A 23,631-nucleotide genomic window follows, 5' to 3' on the forward strand; every position below is an offset into this window, starting at 1 on the left:
GCCTTGCTAAGAGCCCTCCTCCGTCCCGGTCACTCCCACAAAATAACCCGGAGAAAGAACAGTAGGGCACCTCCGCGCTCCCGAGTGAAGGTCGGGCATCCCTTTGACTCTTATGCCCAGAACCCTGAGTACGCAGGCGCAGGACATCGGGAATGGGAAGGGGCTGGGAAGTGTATTTGGTAGAAAGCCAGAGAACATGGCATGCCGTCCACCTTAGTGACCTGGTCTAAATGACCTGGCTTCTCTCTACTGTTCTTTCTTTCCTTTTGGGCTTGTGGTCAACGCCATGGGGGCATCGTTGGAGCTCTTCCATGGTTTTTCAACACGAAGCAGTAGAAAAAGGAAAGGGCACAACAGAGAGGAGATGACAGAGAGGAAATTTGTGACCTGACGTGGGTGAGGCAGGCAGAAAAGAACAGGAAAAAGGGAGAAGGGACCAAAAGAACCCTGTTTTTCAGTGGGAAATATCATAATTTGCTACCCACCGTGTAATTTTACTTGTTGATATGGGCAACATAATATATTTCCTTGCTATTCTTTTTAGCCCAAGGTAAGCCAGAAATAAATGTCTTATGTAACCAAAGCATGATATTGACCCTCTTGTCATTTTCTTATACCCTCTCCTGCTGGTCTGTCTCTCATGTTACATCCCAGCATCCCTCTCTCTCCATTGAGAGGCAGTGTTAGCTGAAGAAAGGTAATAGCAGTTGATTCCCTAGGAATAGCTTGTTTAATTCTAAAGCTAATGGCCCCATTTTCCAGAAGTCTGTGTCCAGTATCTGAAGCATTCAATTGGCTGATGTTCTGGGAGTTCTGACAACCACTCCAACCTGTACCCTTACTGAAATGAGCAGCAGCTTTTGTTGTAACTGGTGATTCTAAATTTTTTGACAGATGATGATAGAAAAGGTAAATTTTTCACTGCTGAAAAGAGGAAACAGTCTACTACAGTGAATGAATGACCTGTCGGTTTTGAAGAAAACCAGGAGGATTTTCATGGGGATGAATAACTGCATGCTAAATTTTATTGTATGATTGTTTTCTGTGTCATTTCTTTTTGTTTGTCTTTAGATTAGTGAAATTGTTTTAGCAATAAAGAATAATGAAAAGATTAAGTGTGCACCCTGAGAGGATTTCTTTTGCCTTCTCTCTATTTAGCTATTTTTTTCACTCTGCCTTAAACGTGATTTTCTAAGATCACATTTAATTGTAGACAATTCTTACTTTAAAAAAACACATTCAAAATGTTGGACTGGTGAAATTAAAGGTCCGAATTCAAGTAAAATCTGAACTGTGAATGAGTTACTGGTAGGATGTCTCATGTTTCAGCTTCAGTGAGATCCTTCATTCTAGACTGAGTGGTGAGGTTATTTTAGAACCAAGACAATGCTGTCTTTTTATTCTAGCCCAGTTCTCTCTTGTCTCACGAATATGATTTAGTGTTATTTTGCATGAATTGGCACTGCATTCCTGATAATGTCAAAGAGGGTTTGGGACAAGTGATCTGGATAGGAGGCTGTGTATCAGATCTTTAGGCATGAAAGGTGGGCTCCAGAATAATTGGAGTCTTTTTTCCATTTTTGTACTAAGCCTTATTTTTGCTTGTGAAATATTTAGCTCATGGGGTATTGCAAAGAAGCCAGATATTATCTTCCTGGTGTCCTTAAATACAGCTCAGTTAGCCCCAGAATCTGTGCCTAGTTTTGTTTGGAATGGTGTATCAATCAGAATTTTATCTATATCAAAGTGATATCAAGGTGATATAAAGGATGGGGCAAAAGTAGGTTTATGGTGGTTCATATGGAAAATACAATAATTAAGAAATAATAATATAAGAATAAACTGTTTCGCGTACTCACAACTGTAAACCTACTTTTGCCCCACTCTGTGTGAGTGTGTGTGTGAGTGTGTGTTTGTGTGAGAAAGAGAGAATTGGCTGACACACGTGTGGGGACTGGTTAGGCAACAGAACGGCACAGTTCTGAGATGCATAGGAATGGCTGTGAAGAAGGCTAGGCTTAAACTCTCAGGTCTGAGCCAAAGCAATCCACAGGTGAGATTTCCTCTCTTCCAGGGGACCCCCCCACCCCATTCTCCTTTTAATGGACTGATTATGTAAGATAATCTCCTTTATTCAAAGTCAACTGCTTAAGGGCTTTAATCACATGTACAAAGTACCTTGACAACAGCACCTAAAGTAGTGTTTGATTGAATAATTGGAGACTATAGGTCAGCCACACTGACACACAAAAGTGAGCATCAGAGACGGTAAGCAAAGGTCCCTGTACATGGGTGGTGGTGGGAGAGAGGAGCTTGGGAGTGGGAAGGAAGGTAGCTGGTTACACTCCATCAAAGCAGGATGTGGACTAAACAAATTCAAGAATTTCTCTGCTGAAGTTAATATAGTAGATGTGACATAATTATGCCCTGTAATTCCTACAAAGCCAGGATACATTTCCCTGACAACAGGAAATTACCTTTCTGTATGTGTTTAAGGTGACATGATCTTTAATTTGGGGCATGGGAGACTGCTTTATGTAACGGTGAATCACCCTTCCCTGTCCCGCTCCTCACAGCTTGTACCCCAGATTTGCTTGTCTAATCCATCCTTGAATGTCTGTCAAGGAAAATGGTTTGTTACATTAATACAGTTTTTATGTTTTTCAGTTATGAATAGCTTTTCAAGGCTTGATGTAGCTTTTGAAAATTCTCTTATTACTGATCTAGGTATTATCACGGTAGGAGTTGAAGTCATGAGACAATTTTATGGGAGTAATTTCTTGGCAAAGTTAGATTTTGTGCTGACACCCTGCTGGGTGCTACACATGTTGATGGATGACCCACTGTTTAATAGGACATTTTGGAGTTCATGTGTGTGAGGAATGGATGTGCTAATTAGAGCCTTAAAAGAAAATTCGGCTTTATGTTGTAGGGTTTTGCATATAGAATAGTCCTTGTTTTGTCATTTTCTGTGGCCTTTTAAAAAGTGTGTTTGCCAAATAACTGAAAGTGTGAATGTAAAAATGTTATGGTGTCCTGTGAAAGTGTTCCCAAGGGGCCTGAACTGAATTATGGAGAACAACAAGGCTGATAGGGGAGCTTCTCAATGGCTTGCCATGGTTTTGCAGAATCCCAACTCAGGAGTCTGAAGTTGTGCATTGAAGACCAAGTCTGTCCGAAATGTTTTCATATGGTTTGCAAAGGTGATGATGTATTTTTAAGTTTGCATGTTTACTATAAGTAGGTCATGTACCGTCTGGGAAACCACTGTCGCCAGCACCCCAGTGTTACACACATGGCCGCTTCAGGTGTTTGTTACCTGCCTAGCCTTTGAAGTTAGTTGAGGGTTTAGTGAAGTCCACTGGCAGATAAAGACTATGCAGTAGATGTATGTGTCTTAATGCTTTCAAGGAGCTTTTGTTCCAGCTGAGACTTTAAGACTAACAGTGGAAACAATTGCTGCTGGATAGTATATAACTAAGAGCTGAACTTAATTTTTTTGCTTTTTTTTTTTTTTGAAGAGAGGGAGAAACATCGATGTGAGATACATCATTTGGCTGCCTCCTGCACGCCCACCACTGGGGATCGAGCCCACAACCCAGGAATGTGCCCTGACGGGGAACCAAACAGAGACCTCTCTGTCTATGGGATGCACTCAATCCACTGAGCCACATTGGCCGGGCAGAGCTGAATTTATTATATATATTTTGTCATCCACTCACTTATCCTGTCTATATCTCTAATTTTCTCTCATCCGGGGATGAGGGCTACTGGGGGAGCCTAAAGGCCAAAGAGATACGACATCCTTGGCTACTCTTTGGGTGTAGGAGGCAAGGCAGGGTGAAAGCAACAGCGTAGGAAGACACTGTCAATTTTTCCTTACTCTCTGAACTAGACATTGAAGGAGAGGCAAGAGATGAAGAGAGTAAGGAAGTACCGAGAGAGGAGGACAGAGGGAGAAGAGAAGAGAGCAGGAGGAGGAGGAGAAGGAGGGTGAAGGGGAGGGGGAGGAGGAGGATGTCTGAGAAAAACACAGTTTGAAGGACTCAGGAAGACCTAGGCGTTGATGAGGCTTTCTGGAGAGGAAGGAAAGAACAAGAGGGAGGGCTTGAGAACCTCTGCGAACGGAAACACACAACCAGCATATTCATGAGCCAGTGAAACCCCAGCTGACAGAGAGTTGGGAGGTGGTCGAAAATGCTGGGTTGGATGTGGCCAGTTTGGGGAGAAAAGGAAGCAAGGCTAATGTTTATGGAAGGCCTGGTGGCTACCAGGTGGATGGCATTTGATGTTTCTCTCTGATGGCTTCTATCATTATTTTATAGATAAAGGTTCAGACAGCTCAAATTGTTCAAGTTCTTAAATCCATATTGCATGGATCAAGTAGAGAAGTTTCTACTTGAGAAAACCCCGAAGCCTTTTGAGCAGAGGGTAATATGTTGATCGTGGAAGAGAAAAGAAAGAATGGTAGAGTCAGGAGACCATATGATCTCCATAGCCGATTGCTTTTCTTGCTTTCTAGATCCATCCCCGAAGTCGGGTGGCCAGTAACTCCAACAAAATATTAACGTGTTTAATTTACCCTCCTAACAGAAACACACATCCTTTATACTTATATTATTAGAAAACATTTAACCTTCTACCCCACATAATGTACTAATGGTCTTTTAAATTATGTGGACCAAATTTATGCATTGTGTGGATGGAATTATGTTCCTGCAGGTGTTTTGTGGCTTTTGTTTTTGAGGTCTTGATTGGTGTAGTTGCTATTGTTCAATTTCTCTTTCTAATAAGGTATAAAATGATAATGTATTTGAAATAGTTTTTTTTTTTTTTTTTTGCACATTTAGATTTGGATGGAGCCAGCCAACTGAATTATTCTGAGAAGCTGTCTTATGGCGAAGATGATCCCATTTCTGCCCACTCGAAGGCCCCATGTGAGGTGGAGGATCCCAGGCGCCATGGTGCATCTCCGCTGGAGACCAGTGTGGTCCGCAGGCTCAGTCGCCAGTCCACAGAGGGCAGCTTGGAGATGGAGACCGCTTTTAATAACCGGGGACTGGAGGACTCCTACGCCACCGACAGCTCCTCCGTGTGGAGTCCAGAGGCAAGTCCTTTGTTTGCCATTCTTTTCTTGCGTCTGTGCTTTGTGCTCTGTCTAGGTCTTGTTCCCCCATCCCTCAAGGAACAAATGTCTCCAAGAAAAGAAAGCACTGCCATGAAAAACAGGGACCCAAAGAACCTTTATTTAAAGATTCAGATGACCAAGGTCCAACCCCTGTGTCGACCTATAAAAGAATCATATATACATTTTTAACAAAATGGAAGAAAAGAAGGAAGAATGGTGGCAGAATGGGCCCAGCAGCAACCGGGCTTCCTTTCTTACAGAAAGGAGTTGTTAGTTCTTTAGAGAGACTGGTTTGTTTTCTTTATGGTTTCAATTAAGGGGAGTCTATTTTTATTTACTCCAAATCTTGAGTGATGATTATTTGGATATGAGAATTATTTGAAACTTAAACTAAAAAACAATGGTCCTCCAAATGAAATTATAGAAGATAGTGTGATGAAAGTCCTGCAGTATGTTTGTTAGCTTTTAATTGAATCAAAGGCCTAAGAGATAACATTAGTCTGCAACAGCCCTCTGGCCATTTGCTTTGCTTTCTGAAGCGAATCTATGATAAAAGATTATTCTTCTAAATTTATTTTTCAATTAAAACTTACTCCAGAACATGCTTAACCAACCAGAGGTGTGACAGGAGGTGATGATGCTAGAAACTACTGTTTGTTGAGCGATTACTATGTGCCAAACACTGTGATAAGGCTTTTACAAATTTTGTTTCATTTTTAGGCATTTATGGTGATTCCTTATTAGCTAGATTCCCCCTATAATGATCCTATAATATAAAGAGATATTAAATGGTGGTGCCCGATACCTTCATTGAAATTAATTTTGATGAAAGAAGTCATATCAGTATGTAAATTTCAGTGTAGTTTATGGGGACAGAGGAAGGAGAAGAGCGAATGGGTTTTGTTAGTGTCCATCTGACTGAGAAAATAGATAGGACGGATCTTTTATTAGGGCCTGGACTGTCATACACACCAAATGCTCATCAAGGAGAAGAAAAAAGTCACAGAAAATCACGTTCCAAATCCTCCCTGCCATCGCACTGGGGTGGGCAGAGAGAGGAAGAGGAGGGTGTGCACCTGTGTACGCACACCTGCGGTTGGTGTTCCCGGTAAGGATGGGAGATGGCAACTTGGATACGTGGTCTGTGGCTTGTTGAAAGCAGCCCTTTATAGAGACATCCAAAGCTATTAACCTTATGAGTTTTGTAAAAAAAAAAAAAGTGCTTCCCTGTAGGTTTACTGCTAAAAGTCATATTAAATCTCACGCAGTACCACTGAATGTTTAAACACATTCTCTTTGGCTCTCTCACCACAAAAACAAAACTGAACTGTTTACCTGCCTGGTGACCCTCCATCCCCTTGATCACTGTACCATGACCCTGGAATTGCTTTCTCCAGGTAACTGCCCATTTGCCAGCCTTGTGGAGCTTTGATAGAAGACTTGGTGTTGAGGGCACTAAAGTCCTTCGACTCCAAAAATACTCAGACATCTCTGTGTGCTCCATTCAACCTCCTATCTATTTTGAGACAAAAACTGTAATTTGTGCTCTTACAGTAGAACAAATGCAGGTTGGAGACAGTTCCTGTAACCGCCTGCTTGGCAGGCCTGGCTCGCCTTTTAAGAATTGATTTATTTGCCTCTTAGCTGTATTAAGAACCCCGCCCCGCCCTGTGTATCTGGCATCGGGAACATATTGTGGGTCTGTTTACTTTGGGCCGTACAGATGACATCAATACTATCTTACTAAAACAGAAAACGCTTTCAATTCGATAGCAAATCTTTAAAAGTACATGGGGTTTTGACAACGCGGTACAAGTATTCCCATCGTAAAGCAAACCCAGGCTGTGAGGGCTAAAGGAATCATTTATTTCGGCTCAGGAGGAAACCGGTCATGCCGTGTGACTACCCGTCCGGCTGGCGGGTTTCTGCGCGTGTTCTCTCCTGCGGGCAAGGCCGCCGGCTCTCCCTGCAAACCCAGGCCTGGCGGGGAGGCCAGTGGGAGGGCGGCTGGCGATGCTGAGCACACAGGGAGGCAGGTGTCCCACTTTTCATCTCTGTTTTCACTGATTAACTGGTTGGCCTTGAGAAGTTAATTAAAATCTGCCAAATGGGGATAAAAATGAAGAGATTTTTACCTTGCAGGAAGGTCAGATGGATTAGTGATATTAACAGTACCCATAGGAGGAGCGCCTTTGGTTGCCCGGTGAGAGGGACTGTGTGTTGCAGTGATTAATTGCTCTGAAAGTACCGGCCTTCACAAATCTTGATCAACCCAGGCAGGGGCCACAAACCCCAGTTTTCGTGGGGCCACTGCTTGGATTGTCCCCGTCCAGAGCCTGGCCTTTGCCTGGAGCTGTCTCTCACCCGGTTACTTCAGAGCCACAGCCCCTGCCCCAGGACTTCACCACAAACCTGCAGGTGCAGTGAGCGTTGGTCTGAATAGAGAGCCCGATGGACAAGTGGCGGGAGAGTCATTTTCTAGGACATTTTTACTCTGGCATTGAAGTTGATGACGAAACTGGGAACAGTTAGCAGATGTTAAGAGCAGGGGGCCTGAAAGGATGTGAAATTCAAAGTAGTGTGTGTTTGCAGCTCTCTCTTCCCGTCTTACTCCCTCTTCATCCCGCACACTTGCTATACCTATGCATTGCTGCGGTGAAAGATCTGAGGGAGAAGAAGGGAGACATCACGGCTCAATGTAAGGTTTGGGACTTGAAGCATTAATGCAGGTAAATCCTGAATAGTCCTGGCTGGGCTTATGATGTTTGGGGCAGGGGGTGAATTCCTTAGCCTTTCTAAGCCTTGGTTTCCTCCCCTATAAAAATAAAGATACTAAAATACCTACCTCATTAGGTTAGTGAATATTTTAAGAAGATAATATTTCTTAGCCGTGTTTCCCAAAAAGCACAGGACATGCAATCCCAGGGAAGAGTGAGGGATAAGGGAGTGAGACAGGGAAGAACAGAGCATCATTACGAGTCTAATCAAGTTGGCACCACTAAGTGTGACTCATGGCTTGGTCCCGTGAGACTGTGCTCTATGAGGCTGTGTAAACTAATCTCAGGACATCTTTCCAAGGGGAGAAAAGCTTAGTGCACGAGGCATTAACTCCCCCCACACTCTGGACTTTCTCTGCATGAGTGCCAAGCAGGATTCTGTAACTTTCCAAGCCTTGACATCCACAGAGGGCCCGTGGTGGGAGCTGGGAGCTACCTGGCAGGGCAGGCGGTAAGACTTTATTGAATTTCACCAGGCGGAAGCCACTTAGAGAGCAGACAGGCTGGGCCTGTGGGGAAAGATGGAATAAGAGGGGAGGCCAAGAAAGTCTGAAGTGCATAAAAAGCAGGCTTTTGTAGTCTGTAGAGGGCTTAGTATAGTACCTGGCATAAGGGAGGGCTTAGTATATGTTATCTATTATTACTTGTGTTCTGGCAAGCAATACAGAAATGATCAAGAGTAGGCTAAAATAGATGGGAGTTTTAACAGAAGACTGTGACTTGAGTTGGCCTAACTCCTTGGAGACTTGCTTCTAATATTATATCTACACTAGTCGGTTGTATTCAAAAGTCTCTATAGCAACCACTTTTATCACTTGAAACTAAGTACCTCTGAATAGAAGCACTCACACATGAAGGCATGCATGCTCAGAGGAAAAGATAGAAGAAGCTTCCCTTATTTTGCAAAAAACCTAAATTTTCTTGGTAGACTAATGTGAATCTTAAGAGAGAGGGCATTTAATAGATGTCTCCTAGATGTCAAGTCCTTTAATTTTTACTATAACACTATAAAGTAGGTACTCTGTCCATTTCACTGTGAGAAAAGCAGGAAGTGGAAAGGAAGAAACCACTTGTCCAATGTCATGGCGGTAGCAGGTGTTAGAACCGGGATCCCTGAGGCTGTCTCTGTCTCGAGAACTGCGCACTTTTATTTGAGCTCTGTTGGGAAGTTGTGTTGCTGCTGAGCATTTTTCAGGTGTTTTATTGTATCTTTTTTGAAATGAAGAGGTCTTTAAGTTAGCAAAGTCTGGCGTTCCATTACATAAATAAGAACTGATTCTGATTTACAATAAGAAATCAGACCCAAGTTTCGTTATGGGCAAGAGTCATACCTTCAGAGGAAAAAATCAAATTAGGTTGACATTATTTATCGTCTGTTGGAGGGTGGTTCATTACTGTAAATGCAGTTCAGCTCAGTTTTCCCAGTGAGGTCATCAGATCTGACTGGCTACTGGTGAATTGCTATCTAAGGGTGATATTTCATAATGAAGGGAGCCTGCTTGAAAATAGGTAGCACCAGTCTACTGATGGGAATAGATATTTATGGAGTCTGTTCTGAGCCAGATATTTTTTTCCCATCTGTTAAAACTTTACAACAACACTCTATCAAGTAGGCATCTTAATGCTCCCCCCCCACCCCCCACCCCCGCAAGAGTACAGAAAGGATGGCTTATTTGGCCAGGATCAAAAAGCCAATCCGAGGCAGAGTTATGATTTCTGCTTGGCACTCATGTGTACATTCACCCGAGGTGTTCTGTCTCCAAGTCCAGCGTGGAGGCTGGGGCTGCCCCCCTAAACCCATGCTACTTAGACTGTGGTTTGAGGCCAACAGTGACGTCCTCACAATCTTCTGAAAAATGCAGTCTCAGGCCCCACCCCAGTCCCGCTGAGTAACAATCCTCAGATGATTCAAGTCCACACGAGCATCTGAGAAGCTCTGCCCGAAACTTCTCTCCCATGTAGACTGAATGTCTGCTGAGAGGCCACCGGGCCATGACCCCGGTTTTATCGGGATTCTTGTCTTCAGGAGGTCCTGGCCAGTAGAGCACAGGCCCCGGCCCAGCCATGTCTCCTGGGACGCCAGGCAGAGTTACCCCTTGGCAGTTGTACAGTTGACTGATTTCAGACTTTGTGTCTCAGTCGGTTACAATGTAGTGGTCAGTTGTGCTTTTTGAGAGGCCGTGTAGAGGAAAACACTGCAAAATATAAAAGCTTTGTTCATTTGTCCCCAAAGCTTCCCCATATGCCAGGTACTGGGACCTAAAAACATTCACAGTCTCGTGGAGAGAGAGACCGGTGCACAGACCTCTCTAATAGACAGGGATCTGAGCTAACAGGAAAACAAGAACGGTTCTGGAGCAGCACCGAGGGGCATTGTCTCGCCGACATGTAATTGGGCGTTATTATTCCATTCCTAATCTCCCCCTCTGTCTGCAACAGGAGCAGGATGGGGCCGATTTTCAGGTGCCCTCGGGAGTCCCAGAGCCCATCTCAAAGTGTGGTGATCTGGATGTTACCTTCGAATACAGAGCTGCCAGCCAGAAACTCACTGTGACCATCGTGAGAGCACAGGGCCTCCCGGATAAGGACCGAAGTGGCATCAACTCCTGGCAAGTTCACGTGGTCCTGCTGCCCAGTAAGAAACAGAGGGGCAGGACGAGCATCCAGAGGGGGCCCAATCCGGTCTTCAAGGAGAAGGTGGCTTTCACCAAGCTGGAGCCCAGAGACCTGGCGGCCTGCGCCGTCCGCTTCCGCCTGTACGCCGCCCGCAAGATGCCCCGGGAGAAGATGATGGGAGAGAAGCTGTTCCATCTCAGCCACCTGCACCTGGAAGGGGAAATGAAAGTGACCCTGGTTCTGGAGCCGAGAAGTAACATCAGTGTGAGTGTGTTAAATGGTGCTGCTCATGGCGCCGTGTGTTCGAGGATGTGGAATTGCCGGCCCTTCATTCAGGACATTCAGCCTGTGAATTCAAACACTCTAATTTAATTTTCCATTTGGTTCTCCCCAGCCTTATGAGCCGTGATTTGCACTTTATGCTTCACTGGGTTCTTCGTGCCCGTCTCCCCTACGGCCCGATGGATGTCCATCTAAGGACATGAGAGCGCCGTGCGTGGAGGGCAGGGAGAGCCGGGAGCGGTGGCCAGGCCTTCTAGGCGGCCAGAAAATGGCCCTACCATCCCCGCTCTGCCCCCAGTGTGCATGGTGGCAGCTCTCAGAGATGGACTGTCCAGGTGAGGTCCGTGACAGGTGTGTCTGAGGAGGCTGCCAACGGTGGCCCAGCACGCCAGCCACCTCCAACCTCCGTTTACACCACCAGGCTCCTCCGGGCGCCCCGTCCTCTGCATCCCCTGGGGTTTCAAGGAGAGACAGTGCATGTGCATGTCTGCAAGCTGGGCACCTCACTATTGCCATGGGTACTGTGCCATCTACTGGGAGTGTCACCTCTTAAAAAACACGTAAAAAGATCAGGTAGCTGTCCCGGGCTGCTGGGCCAGTCAGCCATCCATTCAGAAGTGTTTACTGAGAGCCTAGTCTCCGTCAGCTACTGAAGGGGATGCAGGAAAGAACAGAACAGGCGATGCCTCTGTCCTCGGGGAGCTTACAGTCTGGTGGAGGGGGGCACAGCAGGTAAATCAAGGCAGGAAGGAGAGTGACAGAGGCTACTGCTTGTTCAGAAGAGTCAAACCATTTCTTTGAGGTGGTGATATAATCCAGAACTCAGGGAATGAAAGGAAAAAGCCAGTGACATGTGGAGGACAGGGGGTCAGACAGAGAGAAGGCGAACGGGTGAGGGCCGGGAAGGGGCTCGTCATGTCTGAAGAAGAGGAGAGGAGCCAGGGAGCGTAGCGACGGGAGAGCCAGCCACTTCCATTTGTAACAGATGTCTCCAAATCAAATCTCCAGTCTTGACGTCCTGATTTTTGCCTCTAATTTCATTCCACCCATAGTCTTCCCATCTTGGCTAAAGGCAACTCCGTCGTCCTTTCAGTCGCTCAGGTCAAAAGTCTTAGAAGGCATTTGTGATTTCCGTCCTTTGCACCTGAAATCATATTGGCTCCATCTTCAAAATACAGCCAGAACCTGCCTTCCTGCGGGATGAAATGGCCTCCTAAGGCCTCCCTGCTTCTGCTCCTGCCCCTCACACTGTTCCCAACACGGGCTCAGCATGAGCCTTTTAAAACATAAGCCAGACCACGTCGCATCTCTGCTCAAATCCCTCTTTTTTCTCAAGCTCTGAGGGAAGCGTATCTGAAATCATGAAAAAGCAGAAGCCACAGGAGGTCAGGAGTCCTGCCTGCACTGTCGAGCTTAGGGAGAGGTGTGCTCACACCCATTTCTCTGTGCCAGGCCCTGTGCTGTATGCTGGGAGCAGAGCTGAGTAGGGGGAGACTAGTCAGTATGAAAGGACTTTGAGGGTCAACGATTTTCCATTCTCCACTTATTTGTTGAGTGTGGTTATATGCCAGACACTGGGCTATGGCCTGAGAGGTCTATAAGGACTGGGAATTTGATGGGAAAGGCAAGCTAGGCAGTGATAAGGGTCCACAGTAGATGCTTCTATAGAAGCACAGGGGAGGGAGGATTTTCACCCAGAACTAAGCAAATATTCCATTGCTGGGTTATCATCATCCAGTGGGGGCTGTACGGCACCTGTGGGAACCACCTGGCCCCATAGGGTACCAATTGCATTCCATGAAAGCTGGGGCTCTGATGCCTATGGCTTGGTCAACAGGATATTTTCCTACAGATGTAAAGAATACTTCATTACTTTGAATGCCTTTATTTGTTGGAGTCTCTGACCAGAAGTTTTAGGAAGTGATGTGAAATGTGGAGAAGAAAGGCTTGAGCCAAGTCCAATGTATTCATTTCTGGTGCAAGAGGTGGGAGCTCCAGGAGGCTGGCTGGTTTCCCCTGCAGGGCTGACTCCCACTCCCCTTCCTGAATGAGAATCAGCTCGGGGATCAGCTTCACTTTCCTCCCCCAGATGTGTCTGCTGCATAAAAGTGGGTGTTTCAGAGAAGCATGCACGTGAATAAAACAACGGCAGGCACAGGCTCTGCCCCGGGCTCACCTGGTACCTGCAAGGCCCCTGAGATCGCAGTCCATGGGCCAGCCTCCTTGTCCAAAGTTGTAAACATGCTCACTTTCCATGCAATTTATTTCTTAGGAGGAAAAAGATAGCACCTGGCACATTCCTGATAACCTTTAGAAGCAGAACAAGGGGCCACATGTCCTGTGCAGTGGTAGATGTCCAGTCGTCATTTCTTCTTCCAGTGAAGACAAAATGCCTTTTGAATTGCTACATTCATCACGAAGCTGCAGAGAATGGAGTGGTTGGGTTCCACAGAAATATCGAGCACAAATGACACAGGAGGGAATTTTGGTCTATATTAAATGTATTATTAGCTCTCTATGTATCTTAGAGGGTTTGATTTATACTAGTAATAACATCTTGGTTCGTTTTGTCTTTAGAGAGGAAATATTGAATGGAGACAGCTCTTGAGACAAAGATGTCAGTTAATAATGCAGGGGCTCTCCTCCAGGACCGTGCTCCCCAGGCCCATTATCATTCACACAGAGTGCACCCTTCCTTCGTAATCTTTGGCAGCCGTTGAGATTGCCAACCAAACATAATATTGGCTTTCTGTAAAAGAGAGTAGTGCAGCGTGGGCCAATGGAGTCTTTGTTTTTCTTCCCCTCCAGAGTGGAGAGTCTCGGCTCAGCCCATCTGCCGTTTCTCACAGTGATAGTGCTTCATCCACGCAGTCGCTGTCTCATGGAGGGGCGCCAGAGCTGTTGGTGGGGCTGTCCTATAATGCCACAACGGGGCGATTATCTGTGGAAATGATCAAAGGCAGTCATTTCCGAAACCTCGCTGTGAACAGAGCGCCTGGTAAGTGCATGTCTATTTCCCCAGCTCTGCTCCTTCCAGGAGCAAGTACAAGCCTGTGTCTGCTTGCATCTTGATTCTTTAACTTTTACAAAAAAAGTTATCTTGGTGTGGCTTAGAGACTTTTTACAAAGTGATACTTCTGTGTTCTTTAATTACCTTTCTATTTCATTAGACCGGAGGCTTCTTTGATATCTAGGCACATCTTGACATGAAACAGGCAGACCTCTATGTGTCTATTGTTTAAGGGAAAAGAATGATGTCTTTTTAGCATCATAATGTGTATGGGCCCCCAAACACCTTCAAAGAGGCAGAGCTCAGGCTCTGGAGGCAGGTCTACTAGCTTACCTACTGGCTGTGCAATTTGCTCATCTTTTCTCAATCTTGGTAGACTCATCTAGAACACAAGGATATTAATAGTATCTTCCTCAAGGGGTTCTTTTGGGGTGTAAATAAAATAACTTATGGTAGAGCATTAGCACAGTACCTAACACATTGTGAACATACTAGAAATGTTACTGGTTATGGTGTTGATGGAGGAGAATGTGAAATAGGAGGATCTGGGGCAATACAGGCCTGACTCACCACTTCTGCGATCACCACTGGAAAGAGGGGCTCAAGGCTCACTTCAGTAACTGTAGTCCAGGGTTCAGGAAATCAAAATAAGCAAGCAGCTCCTGCCGACTATCTCTCAATGCCCAAGAAGTTGGAGATTGAACACTAGAATGATGCTGCTAAAAATGAGCTTACCTGTAATGATCTTGATTGTTTGCAAAAAACAGCTTAAAGGGGGCCAGGAAGATGATTTCTGCCTCAGTTCTGCCTTCTGGGTCTCGTATATGTACATCTAATCAGAGGAACCTAATTTTCATGTAGAATGCTAGCTGCAAGAGAGTCTGAAAAATGTTGTTTTTGAATTTCCAGCCTTTCAAGTATAGGAAGGTTAACAAGAAGGGGGTAGAGTGGAGGGCAAGTGAGCCTGTCCTCATTGGCACCAAAGTCCTCCTGAAATAAGGATGAAATCAATAACAACTTGGTAGGTTGCATGAGTCAATGGACTCTGGCCTCACATGTAGAAAAAGGTTCGCTGCAACAATCAAATCTGGGCTCTTACTCCTTTTTTGAAGGGGGGTGAGGTGGCTCTTACTCCTTTTAGCCTTTAATTGTGCTGCATTCCATGAAGTCTTCATTCAGTGGTATTTTGTTAGCCAATCTGTATTAAAGCCATTAGAGCAAGTTTGTAAAAAAAAACAAAACAAAGCCCAGAACTCTGGGTAACAGAATAGACAGGTGCATAAACCATAGTCTGTGTTGACATAGTCAGAGCCAGGTAAGAGCTATTTAAAATGCATAGTAAGTGCTGTTTATTAATTGCACAGCTAAGCTCTACTTTGTTAGATATAGCTTTGCTTTTCAAAATAGCTTTGGATTTGTGAAAGATCTGGATTTACTGATTTATCTTCAGAGCTTTTGCTGGTCTCTTTTTCTGAACTCCTGAGGTTTGGTGCGATCTGAACAATATGGGGGGAAGAACATGGTGGTGCTGCAGAAAATGATGGGGAGGTGGGTCACAGTCATGGCCCATACAAGTGCATGCTGGGAAGCTTTAATTTGTGTGCTGGGTAGTACCAGGAAATACAGGGGGTGGGGGAGGACAGCATGGTGGCCAAGAAAGCATCAGCTAAAGGCCAACAAACTAAGGTGTGAATTCAAGCTCTGCCACTTACTAGCTGTGAGTTACTAAAGTTTTCTGTACCTTGGTTTCCTCATCTGTAAAGTGGGGTCATGACAATATATACTTTCTAGGTAGGGATACTGCATATAAAACTGTGATGTTGAGGATGTTACTATTGTATTTTCATCCATATCTCTATGAAAGGAAACACTCCAAAGGGAAATTCTTATAACAAATATTTACAACAAAATGGGGGGAAAAATGCAAGTTCTAATTTAGAAATTGATTTGATTCCAGAAGTTTAAGTCAGTTTGGCTTTTATGACATGATTTTTCATAGACATAGTGTTGCAGTTTAACTTAAAATGTAACTGACATTCTGTGTCTTTGCAACCAAAGTAATAGAAGACAATGTTGCTATGAATTAAAACGGAAACCCAATAGGGAAGACAAAAGGTTTTTGTTTATGTAGAATGCAGGTACTTGAGGAAAATCCAGCTTAATTAGGAGGGGTTGAGAAAGTAGAAGGTTCCTTTGTGAAAGGGACCTCTTGGTACTTTCAAGAACTTTAGATGTTGATGGCATTGGTTCCTCATTTTGTCTTACTTCATTACACACTAGCACTACTTTGGCAGTTGCCAGGCAAGTTGCAGATACATTTTTAGCTCCCATATGGAAGAGAACAAGAGAGAGAAAGGGCGAGGGAACAAGAGTTTTATGAGGTAGCTGAGCAGAGCTGGAAGAAACGGGAGAAGGAGAGAGGCTGCACGTAGGGAGATGAATGGGACGGGGAGCAGGTGGCGGAAGAACCTTGCCAAGTGCGCTGGCCTCCAAGGTGCAGGTGGAAGGAGGGCAGGAGGTGGGACCAAACCCCGTGCAAGAGTCCACCATGGAGGAGGTGCCTGCAGGGGAGAGACATGTGTAGGAATGTGTATGTGCCAGGGTCACGGATCTTGTGCTTGGGACACTTGGCACAGGTGCATTTATCTTGTCTGTACAGAGGGACATCAGTGCCGTCTTCCAGAGGGTGGGTGTGATACTGTGAAGATTAGTTCCTAGGAAAAGCTGCAGGGAAAGAGGCCGAGCCTGAGCACTGGGAACATTCCTTCTCTAAAATATTGACGGTTCCAAATCCTGCTGGAAACAGAGACAAAGGCTGGGATTTCTATGTGAGAAGTTTTTGTCTCAAAATATATCGTGAAACAGCAGATAACTGAATTCGCCAGCTTGATTTAGTCAGAGGACTGTTCTGATATTTTAAACTTATCTTCTTAAGCAAGATGGAAGAGTTGGACAAATAGTAGATGAAGTTCCTCTCCTCTTTTAGGGTCTTAGAAGAAATAAGCCACTGAAATATAAGCCCCCTCCCCAAACATTTGAGTTAAATCCTTGGGGAGATGGCTCTGATGAGCAGGAGCTGGCGGGGGCATACTTAGAGATGTGTCTCCACGGCAACCCCCCAAACCCCAAATGGCTAAAGTGGAAAAGACCATTTTCCACTCCCACCAGGAGAATATAATCCTGGTGGGAGTGGAAAATGAAATAACCACTTTGGGAAAAGGCCTGGCAGTTGTTTATACAACTAACCACGCACTGAAAATCCAGCAGTTCCATCCTTAGGCATTTGCCCATAAGTTAAAAAAAATCTGTACAAGAATGTCCTTAGCATCTTTATTTACAATGTCAAAAACTGCAAAAAGTCCTCATGTCCTCATGAATGAATCAACAAATTAAGACATAGTTCTATTGTTGAACACTATTCATCAATAAAAAGGAAGGAAATTAACTGAGGTATTTAACGTGGAGGAGTCTCAAAAACATATTGCATACTGACTGCACGGTTCCGTTTATATCAAGTTCTAAAGAGGCAAAACTCATCTATAGTGACTTTGGAAAGTAGAAGGGTGGTTGCTTTAGAATTGAAACTGGTGTCAGGATGGACTGGGCAGGGACATGGGATATTCGGGGGTGGTGGACATGTTCTATGTGTTAATAGGGGTTTGTGTTAAATGGATGTTTGCATTTGTCAAAACTTGAGTGGCGGACACAGTGCAATATACAGATCATGTATAATAGAAGTGTACATCTGAAACCTATATGATCCTATTAACCAATGTCACCCAATACATTTAATAAACAAACCTTACTGAATGGTACTAGGCTTTGTACATTTTGCTATATATAAGTTTGAACTTAAAATAGAAAAGAGGCATAAAATAGTGCAACTCGAATGAAATGCCTGTTGCAGTGTTTAGGATGAAGATGATGATGGCTACAGGAAAGAGGGATGGATGTTTGGATAGAAAGCAAACTGTCTGAGGGCAGGCTGCTCTACCCCAAATCCCATAGACTGGGGGGCTTCAACAACAGACATTTATTTCTCATGGTTGTGGAGGCTGGGAACTCCAAGATCAAGGTGGCACCTGACTTGGTTCCTAGTAAGAACCATGTTCCTGGTTTGTAGACAGACACCTTCTTGGTATGTCTTCACATAGCAAGGGAAAGAAAAAAAATATTTCTCTCATGTCTCTTCTTATAAGGGCGCTAATCTCATTCATGATAACTTCACACTCATGACCCAATCACCTCCCAAAGGCCCCAGATACCACCACACCTTCAAATGGCATCATACTGAGGATTAGGGCTTCAACATATGAATTTTGGGAGGATGTATACTTTGGTCCATAGCACAAATAGAGCAAAATAGAACAATTGAAGCATCTAGGTGATGGGTATATGGGTGTCTGCTGTACAGTATTTCAAAATTTTTTTTTTTTACATTTGACAATTTTAATTATAAAATAGTAGGCAGAAAAAAATGGTCTGAAATTGTTTGGCTGGGTTAGGAGGATAAAAAATATAACAAAAGTCTTAGCCACAGAGAGGGGCTTCTGTGGTCAGCATTACATTTTGTTTTTTATCATGATGACATCTCAAGGTCGAACCCTACTTCCCTGACTCAACCTTGGACAGGATAGACAGGATACCAAATAGCTGAGCCTGAGGACACCTTCTGTAGTATTCTCCATAAATAAAATTTATCCCAAGAAAAAGTGTGTGGATGGGCATTTCTTCATTTCCAAGTTTAACCCTTTCTCTAGTCGTTTGATAGGCAGGTAGGCAGGTGGGTGGGTGGGTAGGTAGATGATAGATAGATAGATAGATAGATAGATAGATAGATAGATACATGGATGGACAGACAGACAGATAATGTAGATATCTATCTATCTATCTATCTATCATCTATCTATCTATCTATCTATCTATCTATCTATCTATCTATCTATCATCTATCTATCTATCATCATATGCCTATAAATTACTGTGTTTTTTCAATAATAGGTAGGCCAGGGGTTTATTTAAAAATTACTGAAACCAGTTCGGAGATTCTATTCAGAATCATAAATGAGGTAACAACATGAACTAATCTTAGCCCACGTCACACAACAATGTGCCAAGGAATCATTCCAGGCACTTTTAAGGTAGCATCTCATTTAGTACATGTGGTGGGTGTTCAAAATATTGTTGTCATGGTTGCCAGGGTAGTCTTCAAATCTGATGGCAAGGGATAGTCTCCACACCTGTGAGTGGTGGATGGTCCAGGTGAAAAAGCAGCTTACAGCGTTGGGAGACATCTAAAACCCTGACATGCATTTGCAAATGCTTTTGAAAATGTCACCATTGAGAATTAGAAACATTTGATTATCTATTAAATTTGGCTTCGTGGGGAGGCAATTCTCCAACAGTTTAGCAGCTCTGTTCTATCCTTTTCCTGGGCCTGCCACCCAATTACTGCATGGCCTCGACCTTTGATTTAACCTCCCTGAATTTCATTTTCTTCCCGATTAAATGAGGTCAACAAGCTAATGTTACTGGTACAAGTGCTATGTCAAAAAAATGTTAGCTATTCTGTTGTGGGTTCTTTCTCTCCATCTCCATACTTGCTATGTTTCCTTCTCCAACGTGTTACTGCATTGTGTGTATGTGTGTGTGTTATACACACAAGTAATGGTCCTTGTTGAAAACTATCATTAAGCTGTCCCTGCCAGTTAAAACACGTTCCCAAGACTCCCAGAGTGTGCGTGATTGGCCACGTGTGATAATTACCTCCCAAAGGATAATACTTACAGCAGCAGCATATTGACCTTGTTAGGCACTCACAGCAACAGACACTGGAGGAAAGGAAAACAGAAAAGCAAGTCAAGCTGCCTCGTGTTTAGCGTGAAGAAAAAGTGGGAGGCGGGGGATGCGTGCTACAAACGAAGTACAGAAAGAAAAGGATTATTGATGAAAAATTACTCTTAGCAGATGAATAATAGAAGGTGTGTTAGCGGAGACTAGGAAGTGATGCAATAATATGTATATCCTATAGTCTCAGTGGCTCACACGGCAAAGGTTTATTCCTCCTTTGCATGGCTTTCCAAAGTGAGTCAGGTGACTCTCCCCCAATCTGTGACGAGGTGTGCAGGCCCTCTCATCCGGAGATGGTGTTATATTCAAACGTGACCTCCAATGTTGCCAGGACAGGAGGAGGCAGCATGGGGGACCTCTTGCCTGGTGGGAGTGGTTGGATGTAGCATGACTGAAGGTAACATCGATCTCTTCCCATGTTCTGTTATTCAGAAGGCAGTCACACGGCCCAGCCAACTCCTGTCTGGTGGGAAGCCTTATTTTGATATTTGACCGGAGTCACTAACCATTATTCACCTAAGTTTACTGGGCCTTTGCTGCTCAAAGCCATTTCAGATCCATCTCTTACTGTTTGGAGGTCTAGAAGCAGTCAGCTTTTCCAACCACGAAAAGGTCTGAATTCCCGTATTTTCTCTTTTCCTTTGCACACTGGTCAGTTATTTCCCAAGCTCACCTTTCACCTCCCTGCACCTGCCACATGAAGCCAGTTGTACTGAAGACTCACGGTTAACATTCTGTTTTTCAATCTGTTTCCCTGGAGCAACAAACTCATTAGGCATATGCTCTTCCTTCTGAGTGATAGCAGATGGCGATTTTTATCAGCACATAATACAGATTATGGATCTCCACTGTGCTAGCCTCTGGTATTAGTTTTTTCATAACCTGGCACCCAATTTCTAGGCCAGTGTCCATTCTTTGTTTCTTTTTTTTTTTTTTTATGATAACATTCCAGTTCGGTTTACCAACTACTACGTCAGTCAGGTTTTGTCGGGAAAATACTCTAGGTATTTTGAGTCAGAAGTTGTTTATTACAGGGTTTAAGCATGGGAAGGCTGGGGAGGGAATATCAGAAAGGTTTCTTCAGGAAATCTAGAAGTATCAGTATCACAAGGAAGGTACCAATATAGTGTGAGCTGTGAGCACACGAAAGGGGTGATTCTCACAAGGATGTTTGAACACCATGGGCAAAACTCTCGCTTGACAATCTTCTTCTTTTAAATTGATTGATTTATTTGAGAGAGAGAGAGAAAGAGAGAGAGAGAAACATCAATTTGTTGTTCTACTTGTTTATGCATTTATTGGTTGATTCTTGTATGTGCCCTGACCAGGGATTGAACCCCCAACCTTGGTGCATCAGGATGAGGCTCTATGCAGCTGAGCTACCCGGCGGGGCAGAGTCTTCTAATGCTGCACACGTGCTTGCAACTGTGTCGAGATAGTCATGGCCCCCTTTCCTTCTGCTTCCAGTCTCACAGCAGTGGCTTCCATTATGGGATCTCACTAGGGTCTTACAGGCAGAGATTTAGGCAAATGTAGTTTTAAGGCTTTACACCCCTTTGGTACAGGAAAGAGCTTAGAAATGTAGAAATGGAATTGCATATCAACAATTAATATGCGGTACAGAAGGGAACTTGCTTATCCTCAGTAGTGGGCATTTTAAGAAAATATAGATTCACTGTCATTCTTCATCCTGAAATCCCTTCAAAGTCAGGACAAAATTAGGCTCCCACTAGCATCACTTATTCAACATTATACTGGGGGCTGAAGGCAATGCAATAGAATAAGAAAAAACAAATTAAAGCTTGAAAGGAAGAAACAAAACTAGCATTATTTGTAGAAAATGTGGTTGCCTGCAGAAAAAATACAAGAAAATCTACAAATTTAAACTAAGATCTTTCTTATACACTATGAATTGTTTTCTAATGCATCAGGAACAATTAGAAAGTAGAGTTTTAAAAATATCACTATTTACAACAAAATATTTAATATATATATATACACACACACATACACACACATATATATATAAACTAAAAAATAACAATAAAAGATGAGTAAAAAATTATAAAACATTTTAAAAGACACACAAAAAACTAGATAGATATACCATGTTCATTGGTGAGAATATTCCATATTGTGAAAACAACTTTTCCCAAATTAATTCATATATCCACTACAATCCCAATCGAAAGCCTGACAGTGTTTTTAGTAATATTTTACCCTTATAAAAGAAAGAAATTGATGAGCTGATTCTAAAATTCATATGCAAGAGCAAGTTAAACCAAGTGAACCAATAGAGTAACTTAGCTTTTAAAAAGATGATAGAGGGATTCTTCCTAGCAGACATCAAGACATATTATAAAATGATGATAAATATTATCAGGCTTCAGGAAAGACACTCAAACTTAGAAACTTGGCATCTGATAGAAGTTGTATTACAAATCAGCGGGGAGATAATGGACTGTTTAATGAATAATGCTTCCCATGTGGAAAAATAATTAGACCCCACTTCACACCACACACAAAGATCAGTTTCAGGTGGATTAAAAACCAACTGTGGTCAGACAAAGACAAATAGTGTATGATCTCCCTTATATGTGGTATCTTTTTTTTTTTTTTTTTAACATAGATACAGAAAATAGATTGGTGGTTCCCAGAGGTGGGAGTTGTGGGGGTGAATGGGTAAAGGTGGTCAGAAGATACAAACTTTCAGTTGTAAGATAAATAAGTCCTGGGGATGTAATGTATAACATGGTAACTGTAGTTAACAATACTGTATTGTATGTTTGAAAGCTGCTAAGAGAGTAGATCTTAAAAGTTCTCATCACAAAAAAAATAATTTGTAACTGTGTGTGGTCATGGATAATAACCAAACTTATTGTGGTAATCACACACACACACACACACACACACACACACACACACACCAAATTATTATGCTGTCCACTTGAAACTAACAATGCTATATGTCAGTTATACCTAAAAAAGATGATCAAATGTGAAAAACAAATTCTTAAGACTTGTAGAAGAAAATATGGGAGACTATCGAGTTCAGGTAGAATTTCTTAATTTTGTTTAAAAATCATCAACTGAAAAGGAAAACATTGATAAATCTGATGCCATAAATATTTAAAACATTTATACTGCAAAACTCATTATAAACAAAGCAAAAGGATAAATTAAAGCAGGGAGAAGATACTAGCAGGAAACATAACAAAGATTCTGTATCTAAAATTTATAAAGAGCTAGTAATTGACTCCTGGGTATACACTAGAAAAATTCTCAAATATTGGTATAATGCAAACTATAGGAAAATGTTCACTGAATTATTTTCAACTCTTGGTTACTAGAAACAAATGTCCATTAATTAAAAGTAGGAATAAGTAAATTGTAGTGTGTTAAACACTAGTTTATTAAAATAAATGAATCACAGGTTTATATATCAATATAGATAATATAATAAATTTAATGTCAAATGAAAAAAAGTAAGTTTGGGGAAGACATACACTAAAATGTTAAAAGTTTTTTAATGTGCAAATTATTGTTAAATATATTTTGGATATCTTTACTAATATAGTGAAAATCTAAACTTTATCTACTTATATGATGAAAACCTAAAAACGTACATGAAAATGATAAAGTTTAAAGCCAGGATATTAGTTACCTTTAATGTGAGAAATTAAACAGGATCTAAGAGGGATATTCAAGGATCTTCAATTATAATATTTTTTCCTTGAAACTCAAAAAAGATCAATAGTAAATACTACAAATGCCGAGTATCACAAGTCTGGATGGATGTGTGTAATATTGTTCTCTACTCTCTTATGTGTCTTTAAAAGGTTTTCTAGTTGTTAATGAATTTAAAGAGAAGGGGAGATTAAATGACCAAATTCCTTTCCCTTGCCCAGGGAATCACAGTTCCTCCTGCCCCCAACCTGAGGCTGAGTTTACAGTCGTTTCTTGTCACT

The 23,631-nt window shown here is 42.8% G+C and overlaps 1 protein-coding gene across 1 annotated transcript in view; it reads left to right on the top strand.

Annotated features, from left to right (window-relative positions):
* Window positions 1–23,631, top strand: part of SYT16 (synaptotagmin 16) — a 98,703-nt gene that overhangs the window by 67,813 nt on the left and 7,259 nt on the right. Inside the window, exons 3-5 of the mRNA XM_036277918.1 lie at window positions 4,851–5,107; window positions 10,345–10,785; window positions 13,612–13,801. Coding sequence (XP_036133811.1) covers window positions 4,851–5,107; window positions 10,345–10,785; window positions 13,612–13,801 — 888 coding nt within the window. The remainder of the gene's footprint in view (window positions 1–4,850; window positions 5,108–10,344; window positions 10,786–13,611; window positions 13,802–23,631) is intronic.

This window comes from Molossus molossus, unplaced genomic scaffold (assembly GCF_014108415.1).
Source record: "Molossus molossus isolate mMolMol1 unplaced genomic scaffold, mMolMol1.p scaffold_m16_p_1, whole genome shotgun sequence".
NCBI classification, from domain to species: domain Eukaryota; kingdom Metazoa; phylum Chordata; class Mammalia; order Chiroptera; family Molossidae; genus Molossus; species Molossus molossus.